The sequence below is a fragment of the Triturus cristatus genome, chromosome 1_2, assembly GCF_964204655.1.
Source record: "Triturus cristatus chromosome 1_2, aTriCri1.1, whole genome shotgun sequence".
Taxonomy (NCBI): domain Eukaryota; kingdom Metazoa; phylum Chordata; class Amphibia; order Caudata; family Salamandridae; genus Triturus; species Triturus cristatus.
The window spans coordinates 260,212,174-260,230,909 of record NC_140580.1 but is presented as its reverse complement, the minus strand read 5'-3'; the positions used below and the strand labels follow the sequence as shown (position 1 = coordinate 260,230,909).

The 18,736-nt window shown below is 45.0% G+C and overlaps 1 protein-coding gene across 11 annotated transcripts in view; it reads right to left on the bottom strand.

Moving 5' to 3' along the window:
* Positions 1-7,520: 7,520 nt before the first annotated feature.
* Positions 7,521-18,736, bottom strand: part of STOX1 (storkhead box 1) — a 498,526-nt gene continuing 487,310 nt past the window's right edge. For 10 of the 11 annotated variants that reach the window (XM_085603567.1, XM_085603565.1, XM_085603566.1 and 7 more), the window contains one exon: positions 7,521-7,821. In XM_085603567.1, the coding sequence (XP_085459693.1) occupies positions 7,668-7,821 (154 nt within the window). In that variant the 3' untranslated portion in view covers positions 7,521-7,667. The remainder of the gene's footprint in view (positions 7,822-18,736) is intronic. The other variant, XR_014961076.1, reaches the window with a different exon arrangement.

The window sequence follows — 18,736 nt, the reverse complement described above, 5'->3', positions numbered from 1 at the left end:
GTAACATAGCCAGTGAGGTTTGGGAGGTTCATTTTTCTACGATATATACTGCCCCTAAATACGGAGAAGACCCGCCAGGGCTTCGAGCCCCCACAGCGATATTAATATCCCTACCCGAAGTTGAGGAAGCTATACATCAGAGCTCAGGCACTAAAGCCCCTGGCCCTGATGGGTTACCCATTGACCTCATTAAGCACAAACCCGATTTTTGGGCTCTGCTTTTGCTAAATGTTTTTTACAATCTAACCAATGTCCCACTACCTAGTACCTGGTCAACTAGTATCATCGTCCCAATTTTTAAAAAGGGTGACCGCTCCCAACCTAGTTGTTGCAGACCCATCTCCCCGATTGATAATACTTTGAAAATCTTAGGGAGGGTTTTATATAATAAGATCAAAACATGAACTGAAGACAATCTCATTTTACAACCATGTCTATTAGGTTTTAGGAGTAAAGGAGGTACTATCGAGCAATGTTTAAATCTTAATCTAATAATCGGGAAATACACTATCGCACAGAGGTCACCCATTTATTTAGCTTTAATGGACCTGACTTCAGCTTTTGATTATGTTAACCGGTCACGATAATGGTCCATCTTATTAGAACACGGGTTAGACAAGGCTTTAGTACATTTCTTAGCATATTTGCACAAGGATTTGAGAGCCCTGGTTAGGATCAATATAGGTGGGGAGGTCTCTAATGATATCAGGGTTGGTAGAGGGTCAGGCAGGCATGTGTTCTGGCCCCTCTACTCTTCATTATATACATTAATAATTTACACAAAACACAGATTGAGCTAACTAATGATGTCCCCAGAATTAACCGCAATATACTCCCCGCCCTATTATAAACTGATGATGCGGTATTAATGGGCCACACACCTAATGCTCTACGTCTTTTAGTGCGGGGTTTTGTTGATTTCATGGCCACTTTAGATCTATGCACTAATTAAAACAATCTTTTATAATAGCTTGTGGACAAAGGAAGCGTCTTTTAAACTATTTCCATGGGCAATCAAAGTTTCAAAATGCACTAGCACTTTTCCCTATCTGGGGTTGGTCTTTGCTGCTTCTCAAGGAGCTGTATCATTCAGCGTGAAGTCAGACACTCCTAGGTGCCCGCATCCCCACGTCCCAATATGCGTGCCACAGCAAATTGAACTTACACTATATTGAAGACTACATACAGGCCCGCCCTGCCCTATTCTGGCAAGCTATTTGGAAAAATCCAGCGGTGACCCGCACACGAGAGATTATAAAAGATTGCCTCAAGTGTGAAAAGGGAATGGACATTCCGTGGCTAGCAGAGGTGCGTTCACGCCTAAACAGGGCTAACTATGAACTTATTTTTGGAAGCCCAAATGAGATATATCCCATCAGCAAAGTAGAAGTTTGAACGGCACTCTATACCCATTATAGCAAGGCAAGACTAGATAGGGAGTATAAGAAACCAACTGTAGCTGCTTTTATGTCAATTGATTCTACTTATTACCAGCTGGCCAGCTACCTCACAAAACCTATAGGTCGTTGGGAGAGGGGACTCCTTTTCTGCTTAAGAGCGGACAAAGTGAAATTCTTACCTGATATTCGCTTTGGATTTCATGCTAATCTTGATCTTTTGCCATGCCCGGGTGATGGTCAAAGCGGGCAAACCATATTACACTTTTTATTCTTTTGTAAGTTTTATATAAAGTATGCTAAATGGCTTTTAATACCATTAAAAAAAAAAAATTCACCTGTCCACCTTGAAGCTGCATACAGGTCTATCCTCCATTTGGAAAATGACAAATTGGTTTTCCGCGTAGGTGCTTTTCTGAAAACTGTTGTGCGTGTCGGAATCCTATGTGCACCGTATGAACAATGTTTTAACGTATTTGATTTTATATCTGATATAATTATGCAATTGTGTATTTTATGTGCTGAAATGGGATTTGGTCTTTTATGGATATGTTTTTATCCGAATAAAGTAAATTGAATTGAAAAAAAGGTTCCCCCCCTTGTGAATAATGAGTAAGATCACATTGGTAAAAATGATTGCCATTTTCTCACAAAAAGGGATCGGGAGCGCTTGAAGTCCAGCAAACATGCTCCAAAAATAACTATAATATAATAAACAGGATATGCAGTTGCTATAATGAACAGCGGTTGAGTGTGATGACCAGGTCACATTCAAAGGGATTAATCAATGAGATTCCAAGGAGCAAAATTCAACACGAACTTCACAAAATAAAGGTTGAATCAAAACCCTGGATTTGTTTTCGCTCAAGAGACACATTTTTTTCTATCTGCTTCTTTTTTACCCCCTATTTTATAGGTTTTGTAAGTCATTTGACTATCTGGGTTGACACATACAATTTTGATTAGAGCCAGGAAGTGAGGTCTAACACCTAGACGTCTCTAACAGTACACCTGTATGGCCCTGCAACTGAACAAAACTAACTTTGGAGATATTCGCCTCCTTTTGAATCTTGACACTGATTTACTTGTCCTTGCGGCCTTCACCTGCCAGTTTTCCAACTATTTTTAATAATGGCCAATCGAGACACTGATTTACTTGTCCCAGCGGCCTTTGACGTGGTTTTTCCAACAATTTTTAATAATGTTTTTTAAGGCATATTTACGCTTCACTTTCTATTGAAATCAGCTGGACTAACCCCACCTTAGACATTTCAAAGGGTAAAATTGTGCCCACAATGAGTCTCCGACTAGGGTCAGCTAGCGTTCTAGCTACCCGGGGCCGACTGCACCTGAAGCCAATTAACTGCAGTAACACGGTACATAACTGCGTCCACCCGACCAGCCCCTCACTTCCGAGAGAGCTGAGCCTGGGTAGGTCGTCCCACGCACCTTCGTTGAGGACTCCGTAAGTACTTACAAAATCCAAATACAAAAAGTACTTACAAAATCCAAAGACATCCCCTACTTGGACACCCTTCTTGAGACGGAATATATAAAGTGCCGTCGTCCTAATTTTGGAGACATTTTTATGTTTGTCTTTCAGCACGTGTGTAGCTTTTCTCCTACTCACGGAAGCCCCACCGCACCATAATAGGGTGAGTTGAAAACCCTTGTGGGCATAGTGGTTGGAATCTGTATGTGGTGTTTGTCACGTCTCGTTTTTATTCAATATATAAGCAGCAACTTGTGTAATGAGCACAGTTTAACGGCATGTTTTGCAGTGTCACGCATGCTGCACCAGTAGTTTGTTAATGTTTATTTGTAAACTTTTGCCTTTCTTGATTACAGGTAGGTTTTTACACATTGTAAGGAATTTATTTATATATGAAGGCATTTACCTGGTGATTGGAAATCGGGTTATTGAGTAAGTAACAATTCCAGCCATTGTCTAGATTAGGGTTCACTGGCCCTGAAGAATTTCCACAGATCCATAGTGGACTGATCAAGGCAAAAAACAGGTAGACCCACTAGCTATCATAGACCATCATTTCTGATGATAGCGCACATGTTTTTAACATAGGCTAGGGGACTCACTTATTAACAACATTTTAGACGACCGTCAGACCTATTTTTACTTGCACTCTTAGTATTCATAGTTAAAAAATCCTTTACATTTAGCTACACTGTTCAGCCCCACACGTTACAAAATGGCATATCGAAAAGATCTCCAGTAAAGAGCCCCGTTGTGGGTGCCCATCGGGCACCGCAGCGCTAGCCCGGCGTGGCGCACGCCAGATGATGAAGCATGTGGGACGGCTCTTGCTCCTAAGGAGTCGCGCTCCCTGCTGACTACTCAGGACTTGACTGACCTGGTCATTACACTCCATCACTGTTCAATAATACCCAATTTACTATAAAAATGATTGCCCTCACCAAGATTCTTTCGGTTTTGCAGAATTTACCACAGATTATCCCGGACACATTCTTAGATTCCCTACATGTCAATTTTAGGACTTTTCTGTGGTCTGGTAAACCACCATGGGAGTACATGGGCAAATGCATGCAACCAGCATACAAAGGAAAGTTCAGCATGGCAGATGTTCAACTCTGTTACTGGGCGATGCACCTCATCAATGTCAATGATTGGATATTCGAGGACAGAGATGACTCAGCCCATCGGCTGGAGTTGGATATCTTCCACAACGCAGGTCCCATACAGGTCCTATATCAGTACAAGATCACTACAGATTTCCCCACGATCATGACATCGACAGTGACCCCCTGGCGCAAGGCCCTATTACACACGGGTTTGGATGGCAAACAAACACCAGAAACCCGTCCCTCTGGCTTGAGGACCTGCACCTTTCTACTCTCAGAGCACTCTAATTTGGGGGGTGGGACTATGTTGGAATTTCCAAATTGGGAGACATATTTAGGGGAGAGCATATGAAATCCTTTAAAGATTTACTAGATGAATAACAATTGGATAAATATCGATTCCTTTAATTAAGACATACACGACCTTCGAAGCAAAAGTGACAGTAGATCCCTTCAGTAGAGGGGGTCTTCGCAATTATCACTCACTGGTCACAAATCCGTAAAACCCAGTGACCCACTTACTTGCTAGCAGATCTGGCATCAATTGACGATGATGAGTGGGGAGAGGCGAAGATGGCACCATGATCACTTGCAATTATAGTTTGGCTCCGACTCGTCCGATTGTATTATTCACATAGAATATATTCTACCCAAGAGCAGCTATGGAGTATGGGAGCCATGCTCCCAGAAAGCTGCACTAGATGCATACTTTAAGGGACACCTTGAGGCACAGGATTTGGGACTTTCCTGACATCCAGTCCTATTGGAGACGAGTTCAACAGACCTTGGCCGTCGTAGTGAGGCAACCTATTAGTTTGACACCCAAGGTGGCTCTAATGAGGATTGTGGAGGAGCTGGAGGGCACCAGGGCACACAAAAACACTTACTGGCCTTGGTTACTTGATAGCCAAAAGATATATAGTTAAAAAGTGGAGGACTCTGCCCCACTCAGCCCCCACCCTGCATCAATGAAGGGTCAGTATTGCAGCTGGAACCTTGGACGGGCAGTTGTTAAGGCCAGCTGTTGTCCTCATAAACACACCATAATCTAGGGAACCTGGATGACAATGATGTTACATATGGTGGCTCCTGGTCCAGCTAAGACTCAACGGGGCAGCATGTGATGTCTAACAGCCCCAGTGGATGGGTCCTGCCGGGACTTGCTCTGATAAGATACAAGCCTGACAAAAACGAGTTGTGGATGCCTCATACAATAAATCTGTTTCTCTACTGTAGAGACAAATTGGATACTTTTCATGCAATTTGTTCTCCTTTCAATATCTTAAGTTGTAATGAGTCTGTGTGTGCCACGCATTCTTTTGCTATAAAACAATCCAATTATTTAGGAAAAAGGTTATGCCTTAAAATACTTTAGTTTAGGATAGGGATACCTAGCATGGAAAATTGATAAATGTGTTTCTTGTTCATGCAATGATGGGAAATGCATGTGCAGAGAGAGGGTGAAATTCAAGTTGCACCACTGGTTAATGGACAGTTTGATTTTTAGCCCCCACTGGTTAAGGGACAGTTTGCTTTTTATCCCCACTGTGAATATATTTTCATCTACCGTTCATTAAATATTGCATAGTGTTTTGCAAAATCCATTTACTCTTATTGTAAAGATTATTTTTTAGATGACAATAATGCATATGAAATAAAGAAATTCATATTTTCGGACTTTTTTTGCATTGAATGGGAGTTCATCACTAATTGATGCATTGCAATTTGATTTTAGATATTTTAAAAACAACTGTTCAAAAAAAAAAAAATAAATAAATAAAATAAAATTACTTTTCTACTTTCTTTACGTGTCTAACATTGAGGCTGCATCTGAGAGATCCTCAGTTAATTTCAGAAATTAAATTGCAATTGTAAATGAATCATACAGCTGAGGCTCGGAGAAGCTCCCTAGCACTGAGTCCAGTTGTAAATAATAAGAGACAGAGGGAGGGCGAATGTGTTTTTCAAGTTGAGTATTTCTTAAAGGGGTTGTGGCTTGCAGATATGCATTTCGAAATGCTTGAAAATAAAGAAAACATGCTGTAAAAATGTAAGATTTAAAAAATCCCAAAAAATTAAGCACAGCTAAATAGGTCCCATAAACATCAGTAGGCAGAAAATCAGATTGGACGACCATAGATGGAACAAGACTTGTGGGGTCTCATGCATATAAAAGTGATCACTCTCACTGTGAGGTTTTGGTCCATGTTGCGCCTACATGAACTACAATTCCCAGGAAACCCCAGGAGAGGAGGCGGAGCCTAAGCCATATCAAGAAGTGACACGCACAGGAAGACGTGCGTAATTCTGGATCCAGAATTACGGATTCTGGGGAGGTCGCCCCGTTCTCTTCTGCAACCGCTCCGAGGTAGGATCCGTACTTGTTTATTTGCAGCCGCTCCGAAGTAGGAGCAAAACTTTGTTTATTGGCTGCCGCTCCGAGGTAGGAGCAGTGCTTTGTTTGTGGGCGACCGCTCCACGGCAGGAGCTGTTAATTGTTTGACTAATCTTATTTCAGTTCCCTCATTCCTTCACGTGACAGTAACGCCAGCAGGATGAGAGGGACATGGTAGAGGAATTCGTTTCGACTGGTTGCTTAGGTTCATCACGGAGCCTGAATACGTTACGACTCAACTGATCGTTCATCCTTAGTTACTTTCCGGAACAGCAGTCTTACTTACTTTGATTTGGGTAAACCTTTGGGAACCTTCTTCAGCGAACATTGGCTTTTCTGCACATACGTATACAGGCTACTGACAGGTGTGTAGGGACATCAGGGCATAGGGTCAGCCTTATTCTTAGGTGCAGTACTACGCTTTATGTTGATACATTTGTTTTATCTTCCTTGGTATCAGGTATGAGGCAATACCGTGTGGTCAGAAGGAATACAGTCTGCATGTGTAGCATAGCCGCCCAGGTAATTGGAATCCTTAGTGAGAATTACATGAGAGTAGTGTTGCATGTTTTTTTATTTAATCGTGTGTATTTGTGTTTCAGGTTCTACTCCCTGCTGTTCCCTTCCTACCCTTCCCTCACTTGATTGTTCCAATACTCCGTGCAATTATTGTAGGAGTTGGGGCGATCAAGAGGTGGACCCCTTATTGCATCGCTCGAATCCTGAGGAGCACTCGTCTTTGGACCGGAACGTCACACTCAGGCCCACTGCTTCTTCTTGGTGTTACCATCAGGTGTTTATTAACCAGCTGGGAAGGTAGGCGAGCTAGCAGAGTAATGCCAAAATACGCATTTGTATCGAAACAATCGTACTAATAACTGAAAGAATTTAATCTTTATGATGACGAATTGCATTGTATCTACTGGAAAGGCAAAAAGGTCTTTGCCCTATTATTTCTAGATTGTTGAGCCTATATCATAAGAAATCAACAACACCAAGCTCTTAAAATGGGTAGTTTACCAAGAAAGGAGATCATGGATTTTGGAGTTTGCAAGTACAAGGTTCAATGTTCTTTGTTCACCATAGTCAGGACAGCAATTGCTCAACATTAAAAGACTAACATTTTTAAATTGGATGGAAAACGTGGTTTACTGATCTCAACAATTTACATGATACGTACAGAAACACATGGCCAGAACTGTGTGCCCAGTTACAGTACATTTTTATATGAAAATATTTGTATAATTTTAAAAGAAAACACTTATGGAAAGATCAAGTTATACATTTATTACAGGTGTCAACTGCAGCAATGTGTTTTTTGACAGTATTCCCTTTGAATTGGCATTCATGCCTTCCATATTTGGCAGAATAATTCTTCTTTTCAGACCATCTAAAATTACAGAATTGGTAGATGCAAGACTGATACGGGTTCTGCAAGAAAAAAGAGAAAATAAATTATAAAGAGGGGGATTTGTGTACATACCACACACACATTAAGACATATGAGTCACATCAGTTTCATCACTGTCATGATTATTTTACAGTAACTACTGTTGTATGGAATAGGGTGGCTAGATGTTGCTGGAGGATGGGAATTTACTCTAGGAGTGGACTAGCGCCCTATACCCTGGCCCTTCCACTCTAGGGATCCCTGGATCTAGTTCCACACATGCCGTTGGATAGAGGCTGGCCTACTTACTTGGGGGGACTTTTCCACAGATTGGATGCTCAAGACATCAGAGGAGTTGACAGAGGCCACAGGGCTTTCCCCAGGAACTTCCTTCTATACTCTGTGCTGATGTGGCAGCTGTATTTGACCTGACATACAACTCATGGTGCGTCCAATATGTCCCACTCGCTGCAAACACTTCCCACACACAGATGAGTCAGAAAGTCAGTGACATGCATTTTACAGGGCCTTACAACAAAAGAGAGGGTTGCACCACTCTATACTGAAGTAACAATGGGAGGCTATTGTCAGGCACGAACAGACGAAGGACCAGTGGATGCAATGGTTACTCATAGTTGAGAACATTTCCCTCAGGGCACGCTTTAAACATCTGCAGTTTTAACTACCTACTTGACTCCCCAACAGATAGACCGCGTGCTTCCAGGGGCCATCCGTACCTGTCCAAGATCCACCAAGGTCAATGCTGACTTCTACTATAGTGGAGTACTGGGAGGTGGGGATGACGCACATATCAGATATTGTGGGTATGCAGATTCCCACGGGGGCCACACACTGCCTTTTGGGGCTGATGAAACGCATAAAGAACATGCACAGATTTATCGACTTTGCTTTCTATCCCATCGAAATGGTGCTGGGCCCCTGGGGATGAGGTCCCCGAGGCCGAAATCAGCCAGGGGAGGGGGGGGCGCGTGACCCCTCCCCTTCATAATAATGCTGGACCCTAGAGGATGGTATCCTCAGGGTCGAAATAAGCCCAGAGAGGGAGACTGTGTGCCCCTTCCCCCTAATATTAACGCCAGGCCCCGTGGGAAGGCAAGGTGTTGGCTGCATGCTGGGGATTGGCCCAATGCTATGCCCTGCAGCCAAACTTCCCGCCGCGCACAGCCAGTGGCCATTCTTGCCAGGGGTTGGATTTGTATATCGTAATTAAATATTACTTTACGTTACAAAAAACCCTGAAATTGAAAAAAATAATGTTTATAGTAACGTTATAGTTAGGTGAAATGGTCAGCAATAACGTAATGTTCTAAACTCTAAAAAAACCTTACAAATTCACTAATTATAGTTATCTCATTCATGACATCTGTTATTACATCATTGATAATATCACTGCAACATTTGCAGAGAAATCTGTGCATGGCAGGGGCACGAGTTATAATTACCTGAAACGGACGGTCTTGGTCGGTCGGTCTCTCTCACTCTCACTCTCTCTCACTCTCTCTCTCACTCTCTCTCTCACTCTCACTCTCTCACTCTCTCTCTCACTCTCTCTCTCACTCACTCTCTCACTCTCTCTCTCACTCACTCTCTCTCTCTCTCTCACTCTCTCTCTCTCACTCTCTCTCTCTCTCACTCTCTCTCTCACTCACTCTCTCTCTCACTCACTCTCTCTCTCACTCACTCTCTCTCTCACTCACTCTCACTCTCTCACTCTCTCTCTCACTCACTCTCTCTCTCACTCACTCTCTCTCTCACTCACTCTCTCTCTCACTCACTCTCTCTCTCACTCACTCTCTCTCTCACTCACTCTCTCTCTCACTCACTCTCTCTCTCACTCACTCTCTCTCTCACTCACTCTCTCTCTCACTCACTCTCGCCATGTCCCCAAACTTTGAGCTGCACTCGAAAAACGACCAAGGTGGCAAGTCCTTCGATCATGGGCACAAGCAGGCTGAAGTCGACAGTTCACGATCAAACAGCTACTGACGCGGTAAGCCTGACGCGTTTCAAAGGTAAGTCCTTCTTCAGAGGCGGCCGCATTTGTAGATATGTGCTCCGGTCTTCGTCCTGAACGCCATTTATACGCCACCAAATGGGCCGGTTCAATGCCTGATGCATTCTGGATACTGGAGTCCCGGTATTACTACCGCTGATGGTGCACTAATTTCTGTCCATTATTTTTCAAGCCCTCAGATAGGCCACCGTCAATACAGTCTGCTCTAAAGCCCAGGTCAGAATTCCCGACGTATAAATGGCATTCAGGACGGAGACCGGAGCACGTATCTACAAATGCGACTGCCTCTAAAGAAGAAGGACTTACCTTTGAAACGCGCCAGGCTTACCGCGTCTGTAGCCATTTGATCATGAACTGTCGACTTCAGCCTGCCTGTGCCCATGATCAAAGGACTTGCCACCTTGGTCGTTTTTTGAGTGCAGCTCAAAGTTTGGGGACATGGCAAATGAGCATACATTTCTGGCGGCAGTCCGGCTGTCAAGCAGCACCACCCCGTTAAGAGAGGGGGCCGTGCGGCAGCAATCTTGCAGAGCCGTTCATCAGGAATTCCGACCTGGGATTTAGAGCAGACTGTTTTGACGGTGGACCATCTGAGGGCTTGGAAAATAATGGACAGAAATGAGTGCATCATCAGCGGTAGTAATACCGGGACTCCGGTATCCAGAATGCATCGGGCATTGAACCGGCCCATTTGGGGGCGTATAAATGGCGTTCAGGATGGAGACCGGAGCACGTATCTACAAATGCGACCTCCTCTGAAGAAGAAGGACTTACCTTTGAAACGCGTCAGGCTTACAGTGTCTGTAGCTGTTTGATCGTGAACTGACTTCAGCCTGCTTGTGCTTATGATCAAAGGCCTTGCCACCTTGGTCGTTTTTTGAGTGCAGCTCAAAGTTTGGGGACATGGCAAATGGGCGCACATATATTACCTACTGGCGGTCGCCAGTATGTAGTTATAGTTAGGACCTATTATCCATAGGAAATCCGCAACATTCTATTTGGAATAACTTTGGCGCCGGTTGATGAATCTTCGCAAAATTATCATAACTGGTGGGGCGCTCCGGTCCGCTCCTATCCTGAAAATCTAGGGGTGATTCGTCAAGCGGGGGCCGAGAAAAAAGGGGGGTCCCAATACGTGCTTTCCCCATGCAATTTTCCATAGGAACCTTTAATCGCAGCTACAGCCCGAACTGCTGAATGGAATTATACCAAATTTGGCAAAAAGGTAGCCCTTGGTTCAGAGTTATGCCTTTTGGCTAAATGGTGTAAATCGGTTCAGTAGTTCGAGAAAATAAAAAGTAAAATCACATATATCTGGGCGGAGCCTAACCACACATCTCATCGTGAGATCCGATTAGCTGTCAGCATTTTATCCAAGAAGTGTTGGCAGCCATCTTGGGACGAATATACATGATAGCACCTCATTAAAAACCATTGCAGTTAATAGAAGGTTTTAAGACTTTAGTTACATTATAAATCATTTGTTGATGGTACCATACTCATTTTAGGAATTGTGGTGTGTTCTTAGGTGATTTTACCATGTGAAAAAGCCTTCTGCTGGGATATCATTAATAATGTTTGAGAGAAAACTATTTGCTCATACTTTTCCCACAGAGGTTTGGAAGGTGCTCTATAAGCTAAACTGAGAGCATATTTTCTGTAAATTCACATTATCTTTCTCAGTCACGTGAAAATGAAGTCTGACATTCTCAGTAAAACATGTACATCCAACAAGGGCAGAGACTGTCAGGTGATTCCTTTGTGTTCTACTGCAACTTCCCAGAGTGTTCTAAAGAACAACTAGAGCGCTAACAGTCCTACTTATGACAAACGTATTGCACACCTGAAGCCATCTTGATTGGACTAAAGTGGTAACTCTTAAAACATTTAATTTAAAAAGCAACACAATGAGGGGGTTCATATTGCCATAGTATGTATGATTAGTGCTGCAGAAAGAAAAATTAGGGCACATTTTGAGTGACTTCTCAAATCCTCTTCTATTTCATTAAAAATATTCTGACATGCAGACTGAAACATGCACTCTCAATACCAGCAGCAGACTTACCAGGTGAGCAGTAGCTTTACTACAGTGATCTAATGAGCAACTAGAGTGCTAACATTCTGAATTTATGGCAAATGTGTGACACATCTGAATGCCTTCTTGATGGAATCAAAGTAAAAAACTGAAAGTATTTCCTACTGAGGAGACTGTAGTAAATGAGGAAATTAGGAAACTTCATAACAAATAAGTCTCCCAAGATGGCCACCAGAGACAAAAGAGCCCAAATGTAGCACAAATATCACCCAGATGTAGCCCAAGTATAGCCCAATGACAGAAGTGTGCAAAACACTTATTTTTTGTGTTTTTGCAGTTTTATATAGTGCAGACTTGTCAGGTATTGGAGTGCTTTACATGAGCATTGGTTACATCACACAAGAACAAATTCATTTTGGTTGTAGACATAGGGAGATTAAGTGATTTGACCAGAATCACAGAATGTCGAGCGGAAGCAGAAACTCCAACCTGGTTCCCAAGTTGCAAAGTCTGCAGCTCTGAAAGTAACACCACATCCTCTCCCCTAGGTGCAACATTTAATCAAGTGGTCAACTGGATAAAAAACACAAAGATAACAAATAATTCAAAAGTGCTTTGTCGCTATTTGAAAACTCAGAAAATATTTCCTCATTTTAGTTTTTTAGAGCACTAACCATAATGTTGATGCAAATAAAACCCTCTCACATATGTAATTTCTAAAGGAAATGCTCTAGGTATTACAGCTTTGATTACATCACGATGACGTCAGGCGTTTCATACTTTTGTAATAAATATAGAATGTGATGGAGCGGGTAGTACAACATTTTGTATACCCCCTATTCTGCATGAATATACTAATTAAATAATCTAATAATTGTAATATTATTAAATGAGTTTTGCATGTTTCTAATCAACATTATTAATATATGAATTACACGTGGGATTTGCATTTCGCATGGCTAATTAACTTCTATGACTAAAATACGTATGCATACTAACAGTAGTATATGTAGTAAATAGAATACTGCATGATATATGTTGCTTTTGTTTTTTTTTTTTTTTTTTTTTGGAAAACCTTTATTGACATTGCAAATAAAGACAAGTATGGGCCTACAACCCTCGGGGCCGGCCGCTAAGCAGTGAAAATAACAGCAAACAGATTTTAATCACATGTAGCACCTCGGGAAGCAGATTTTCCATGCTAGCATTCTCTTGTCCACCGAATAGCCCAAGAGGGGAACCAGGATATAAGAGGTTTTCATTTTACAATAGGGGATAGAAGGATCAGGTGCCAATCAAGTTCTCAGCAGCGAAAAAAGGCAAGCAGAATAATGAACGTCAACAATAAATAGCAAGCTATCAAGTCAATGGCGCAGAAACAGAAGGTTCAGGATGTGGAGGAATATCACGAGCCGTTTGCGCCTGCAGTCTCCTGCCCTAGGACCCAGAAAACCCCACTGAAGTGAGGCACAACTGAAAAAACAATGATTGGCCACGAAGGACACCTACCGCACTGACCCCAGAAAAAGACCAAGAAGAATAAGAAAAGAAAAAGGAGGCCATAGAAACAAAGTAAAGGACTAAAGAAGCCCCTCCCCCACCCCCCCACCCTGCACCTCTGCAGATGACTACGGCCCCCCCCCCCGCAGCGTGCCTGTCGCCCCAGAACCAGACCCGAAATATAGAAGAAACAGAGAAAAAGGGGAAAGAGAGGAAACCCCCCCCTAACAGAAAGGGGAGAGAGTAATAATAAACTGGAGGAGGGCCTTCAACCATGCCCCCGGCTTCTCCCTCCCGCACAATATATTCCTCCCCAGCGCAAACAGTAAACAGCACAAATTCGGCCATATCTAGGAGAAATGGGGAGCATTATGCACTGGCTACACTATTAGTTACGTCGTGAAAGCACACAACCCCCCCAGCCCGCCCACCTATTAATTGACCACCTCGGAAGGATCAGCCTTATCCTTGGCCACTCTTTGCGAATCCACCAGTGCATACCCATCGACCCACCATCATGTCCAAAGTTACAAGGAAGAGGAGCGTCCAGAGAAGACTAGGAAGGGACACACACATGTGGGGAGGACGGTTCGAAACATCAGCACAGTCATCGTCATGGAAGATCACCTTTCCCAGTACTGCCCCAGGGCCTGCGCCGCACACAAGGTCCAGGAAGGAGAAATCGGCCAGAGCAAGCGATCGTTGCGTGAAGATTGCCTGGGTCGCCGGAGGCCGCGCATGGGACAAAGTCACCACCGTCTGCTCAAGTCCAAAACCTCCGGAACAGACCGACCCCACAGCCAGCCGACCACACGCTGCCGCAATGTCCAAAGTTTCCATCCGTCCCTTATCCACAGAGGCGGTCACGGTACTTTCCTCCTGTGGAAGGTGAGACAGAGCCTTATGTACCTGGGGACAGGCAGACCGCAACTTTTCCGACGCTGACGCAATACCATCCAGCTTCCTCCCCAATACCAGGGCGCCGTGGACCAGGGTGGAATGAAGGGCTCCGAGAGCATCTAGAATGTCACCGTACCCCAGCACGGTCCCCCGCGCTCGCTCCGCCACGTTCCTTTGCGCCACACACTCCCAATCTTGCTGTGACCCAGTGTACAGGATGACAGAGTCCATTCCATCAAGATGGCCGCAGGGCAGGGCCATCCCAGATGGGGACCGGGTCTCAGGCACGGGCGCAGCAAGTTCCATATCCCTGCAAACAAAGGTCCGGAGGCAGGCAAAAGGTGTATACAGTGTGCGGCCACAGGTAACAGTCGTTCTCCCCCTGGGCCAGTGTCCGCGGAAACCGGGAGCAGCCCGCGCAAATCGGGACTAGCCACAGGCCGCGTCCGATCAGTTCACTGGCGAGGGTCCAGGCGATCGCCGATAAACCCCTGGAATCGTCACCCCGGGTATGCACCCGTCACGCTACTCTCGGTGATAGGAGCGACCACTGCGAGATTCAGGCCAATATTCGCGCCGCTTCGGCAGTCCGACTCCACCCGGTCACCAATGGCCGCTGTTGTTAAACTGCCGCCCGGCCATGTTGTCCACCCGAGGTCCCGGCCCCAGGGCCGCACAGGCCGCAAACTTCAAATGAGCATTTCTCGGGCGGTACCGCCGCTGGAAGCTTCAGGATCACACGATCGGTTGCCGCTCTCGATCACCAACACGGGCATGTAGCGCAGGCAGAGGATCACATGCAGGATATCTGTGCGGGATGTGGAGGTTCACGGAGCCGGGAGCCTACGCTGCCGTCCCGGTCGCCATCTTGGCTCCTCCTCCTATATGTTGCTTTTGTGACGTTTTCGTAATGTTGCCCAAGATGACATCAAATGGGTGAATATGAACGCTTTAAATGTCGCTATACGCTACATAATTACAAGCACATAGAGGGATTAGTAAGGGATTAACATTTTATTCACTATTTCTATGTATTAATTATTTCTTTGTGTTTGTTTCGCTTAAGTTGTCCTTTGGGCCTAAAATCAAAATGGCCGCTGACGCGACATGACGTGATGGCCACCATTCCACGAGGTTTGGAGTGAAGTGCGCCGGTGCGACATTTTGTTCCTGTGGCCTAGTCATGACCCTTGCCTTACTGTACCCGAACAAGGCCACGGTGGGAAAACAGCCAAGTGACAGTACAATGAACATTTACAAGAAACCGGAATAAACCGAACTATGACATAACCCCTCAATCTGTGCTAAACCTCACCGGGCGATCTCAACCGACCAATCAGAAATGTCCAAATTTTGTAAATTGTTGCATCTTAACCTTACTTTTATTATAAAAATGGTGGTAGACTAGAGAGAAGCGCGCATACTTTCCCTTTTCCTTTTGCTGACGAAGACGACGGTGACGCTACGCGACGCTACTATCTAGGGTGACTGTTGCGTTCCTGAATCTTTGACAGTCCGAATGCTGCCCATTTTCCTGATGAACTGCGAACTTTATCAAATTTATGGGCACTGATAGATGCTCGCACGTTTCTGTTCCTTGCCCATTCTTTGGGACTGTAGCGTGCTGCATGAAGAACTTTTGAATTCCGACCGAATGACAGCTAATTTGATGACTTAGAGGACGCCCGATAGCCAGATTAGGTAAATATGGTGTTCTGTGATTTACATAAAAATTAATACAACTTTCTAGATGTAAAATTTAACTTTTGCGATAAAATAGATAAACAAATATTAACAAGTAAATGCGTTTGTGATTTATTGAGGGAGGGAAGATCAAATCTTAAAAATGTGTTTTAGCTGGTTCTAAATCACCATCAACCAATCCAACTAAATGATCCATTGATCACGTGGGAGGAGTGCCTTGATGTATGGGATTGAGATCTGTAGTTGTAAGGATATTAATGTATAGATATGTAACATAACTTTCCTTCCTATAGGTAATAAAGTATTCCTTTCATGTCAGCGCTTGAACCACTCATCTCTCCTGTATGTGCTGACCAGTGTGAAGTGACGTGTGAATGTTGGTGTTATGGGCCCCACCAATGACTGCATGTGTGAAAGCGTTAATGTGATATCTGGTCTGTGACGAAGGGAGGATATTGGTACGGGTCTTGTCCTTTCCCCGTTACCCAGGTTTCGCGCTGTTAGCAATCTAGTTGTTCATTAGGATACTGTTGAGAGGCAGAGGCCAGGGGCACGGACTCTGAAAATTGAAGGCAGGTAGGAGGGTGCAGAGGCAACAATTTGACCACACTGGGCAGGCAGGAAGGGCAGTGGCAGCACAACAGACTATGAAGGGCAGTGGAAAGGGGGCAGGGGCAACAAACCAACAATACAGGACTGGCAAGAGAGGCTGTGGCAATATAATAGACCACTGTGGGCAGAAGGAAGAGGCAGTGGTAGTACAACCATACATGCCAACATACCCGATTCAGCCAGGAAACGTCCAATGTTTTTAAGCTCAAATGGGCTTTATTTGATCTGTCTCCTGTCTACAATCTCCTCTTTTTCAATGTAACTCAAAGGGGAAAATCAATACCCAGTTTTTTTTCAAAACCTCCCTCTTACCAAGTTAAAAATGTTCGCAAGTATGGTAAATTGGATCATGGAAGGCAGGAGGAATTGGGGTAGGGACATGGACTTGGATAACAAAGGACAGGAGGGACATGGAGAGGTGCACCAAACTGACCCTACAGGGCAGGCATCAAGGTTTGCAGCAGCACAATACACCACACAGGGCATGCGGGACGGGAGTGCAGCACAATAATCCATAGAAAGCAATAGGGAGGGGAAAGGACCATGCACATGGACAACAGAGAACAGAGGGGAAAGGGGCAATGGTAGCTAGCTGACCATAATGGACAGACAGGAGAGAAAGCTGCAGCATAACAGATCATAAAGGGCAGGAGGGAAGGATCAGGGGCATTACAATGGAACAGACAAGCCAGGAGGGAGGGAATAGGGGTCTGCACATGGAAATAGAGGGCTGGGGGCAAGGGGGCAGGGCAGGAGCAGCAAGATGACCATGGAGGTGAGGCAGGATGGGCACTAGAAGCAAGACACCATGGAGAGCAACAGTGAGACTATGATGGCATACACACAGACCATGGAGGGAAGGTGGGGGGGTCAGGGGCAGCTAGCTGACCACACAGGGAAGGTGGGAGGGGCCGTGGCAGCACAGAAGACCATGCATGGCAAGCGGGAGGGTTAGTGGCAGCACAATGGCTATGATGGGCAAGAAGAATGGTGCAGGGGCATGCACAAAGGACCATGGAGGATAGAAGGGAGGGTCAGGACCTGGGCACAGACAAATTAGTTCAGAGGAAGGGGCCTCACAACACACGATGTGGGGCAGGCAGGAGGAGCAGTTGCAGCACAACAGACCAGGGAGGGCAGAAGGGTGTGGCAGTAAAATGGACCATGGAGGACAGGAGAAAGGGGATAGGGGCATGGAACGTGGACAGGCAGGGTGGAGGTGGCAGGGACAGGGACAGGTTACAGTCATCTGACATTGCTAGGCAGTTGGGAGGGGAGTGGCAGCTCAACAGAACGCTCAGAGTAGATAGGAGTGGCAGGTCCATGGAACCTGGTGGGCAAAAAGGATGGAGCAGGGGCATGCACAAAGACATCGGAGGGCAGGTGGAAGGAGAATAGGGGCAGCAAGCTAAGCACAGAGGCTAAGGAGGAGGTCAATGATGGGGCATAGAAATGGGCAATAGAGGGCAGGAGGAGTGGACTGGTACATCATGCTAAATGGAGGGCAGTGGCAGCACATCAGACCATGCATGGCAGGAGGGAGGAGGCTAGTCCATGGATTCAGACAACAGAGGATAGGGAGGAGGTGGATGGGGCAGCAAGCTAACTGTTCAGCGAAGGCGGGTATTAGGAACTTTATTGTTTTTAAAAGTTTGTGACTGACTCCGGGCTCACTTGGCAGACACACCCCCTGACCCTCCACCCCCCCCATCGCAAAATGTAATGCCTGTGAAAAGGGTAAGTAAACGCAGTGTTATACAGAATATAGTCCTGAGAGCACGATTGAAAATGAAAACTAGATATAGTGTATGGTATAAACTATGCACCAAAAAGTGTGATATAAGATGAACCGGGGCGTGAAATATAATATGCAATACATTGTGCGCAATGACAGATTCATTGGAGAGCATGAGATAGCACAGGCTAGGCCTGGGCTAAATTTCCGTTCAGCTCGCGGAAATTGCGATAATTTGACATTTTCGTGTTCCGCAGAGAGCGCGAAAATGTCAAAATTTCCGCATTCCGCAGCTTAGCGATAATTTGTTTCTTGCTCGCGCTGCAAAATAATACATTCGCGCGCGCGCGCGATCGCCTTACCTGAATCCCCGCGTTCGCCGACAAGTTTTCCCGATCCGGTCGCGTTCTCCACGAGATGTTGGATTGTTGGTAG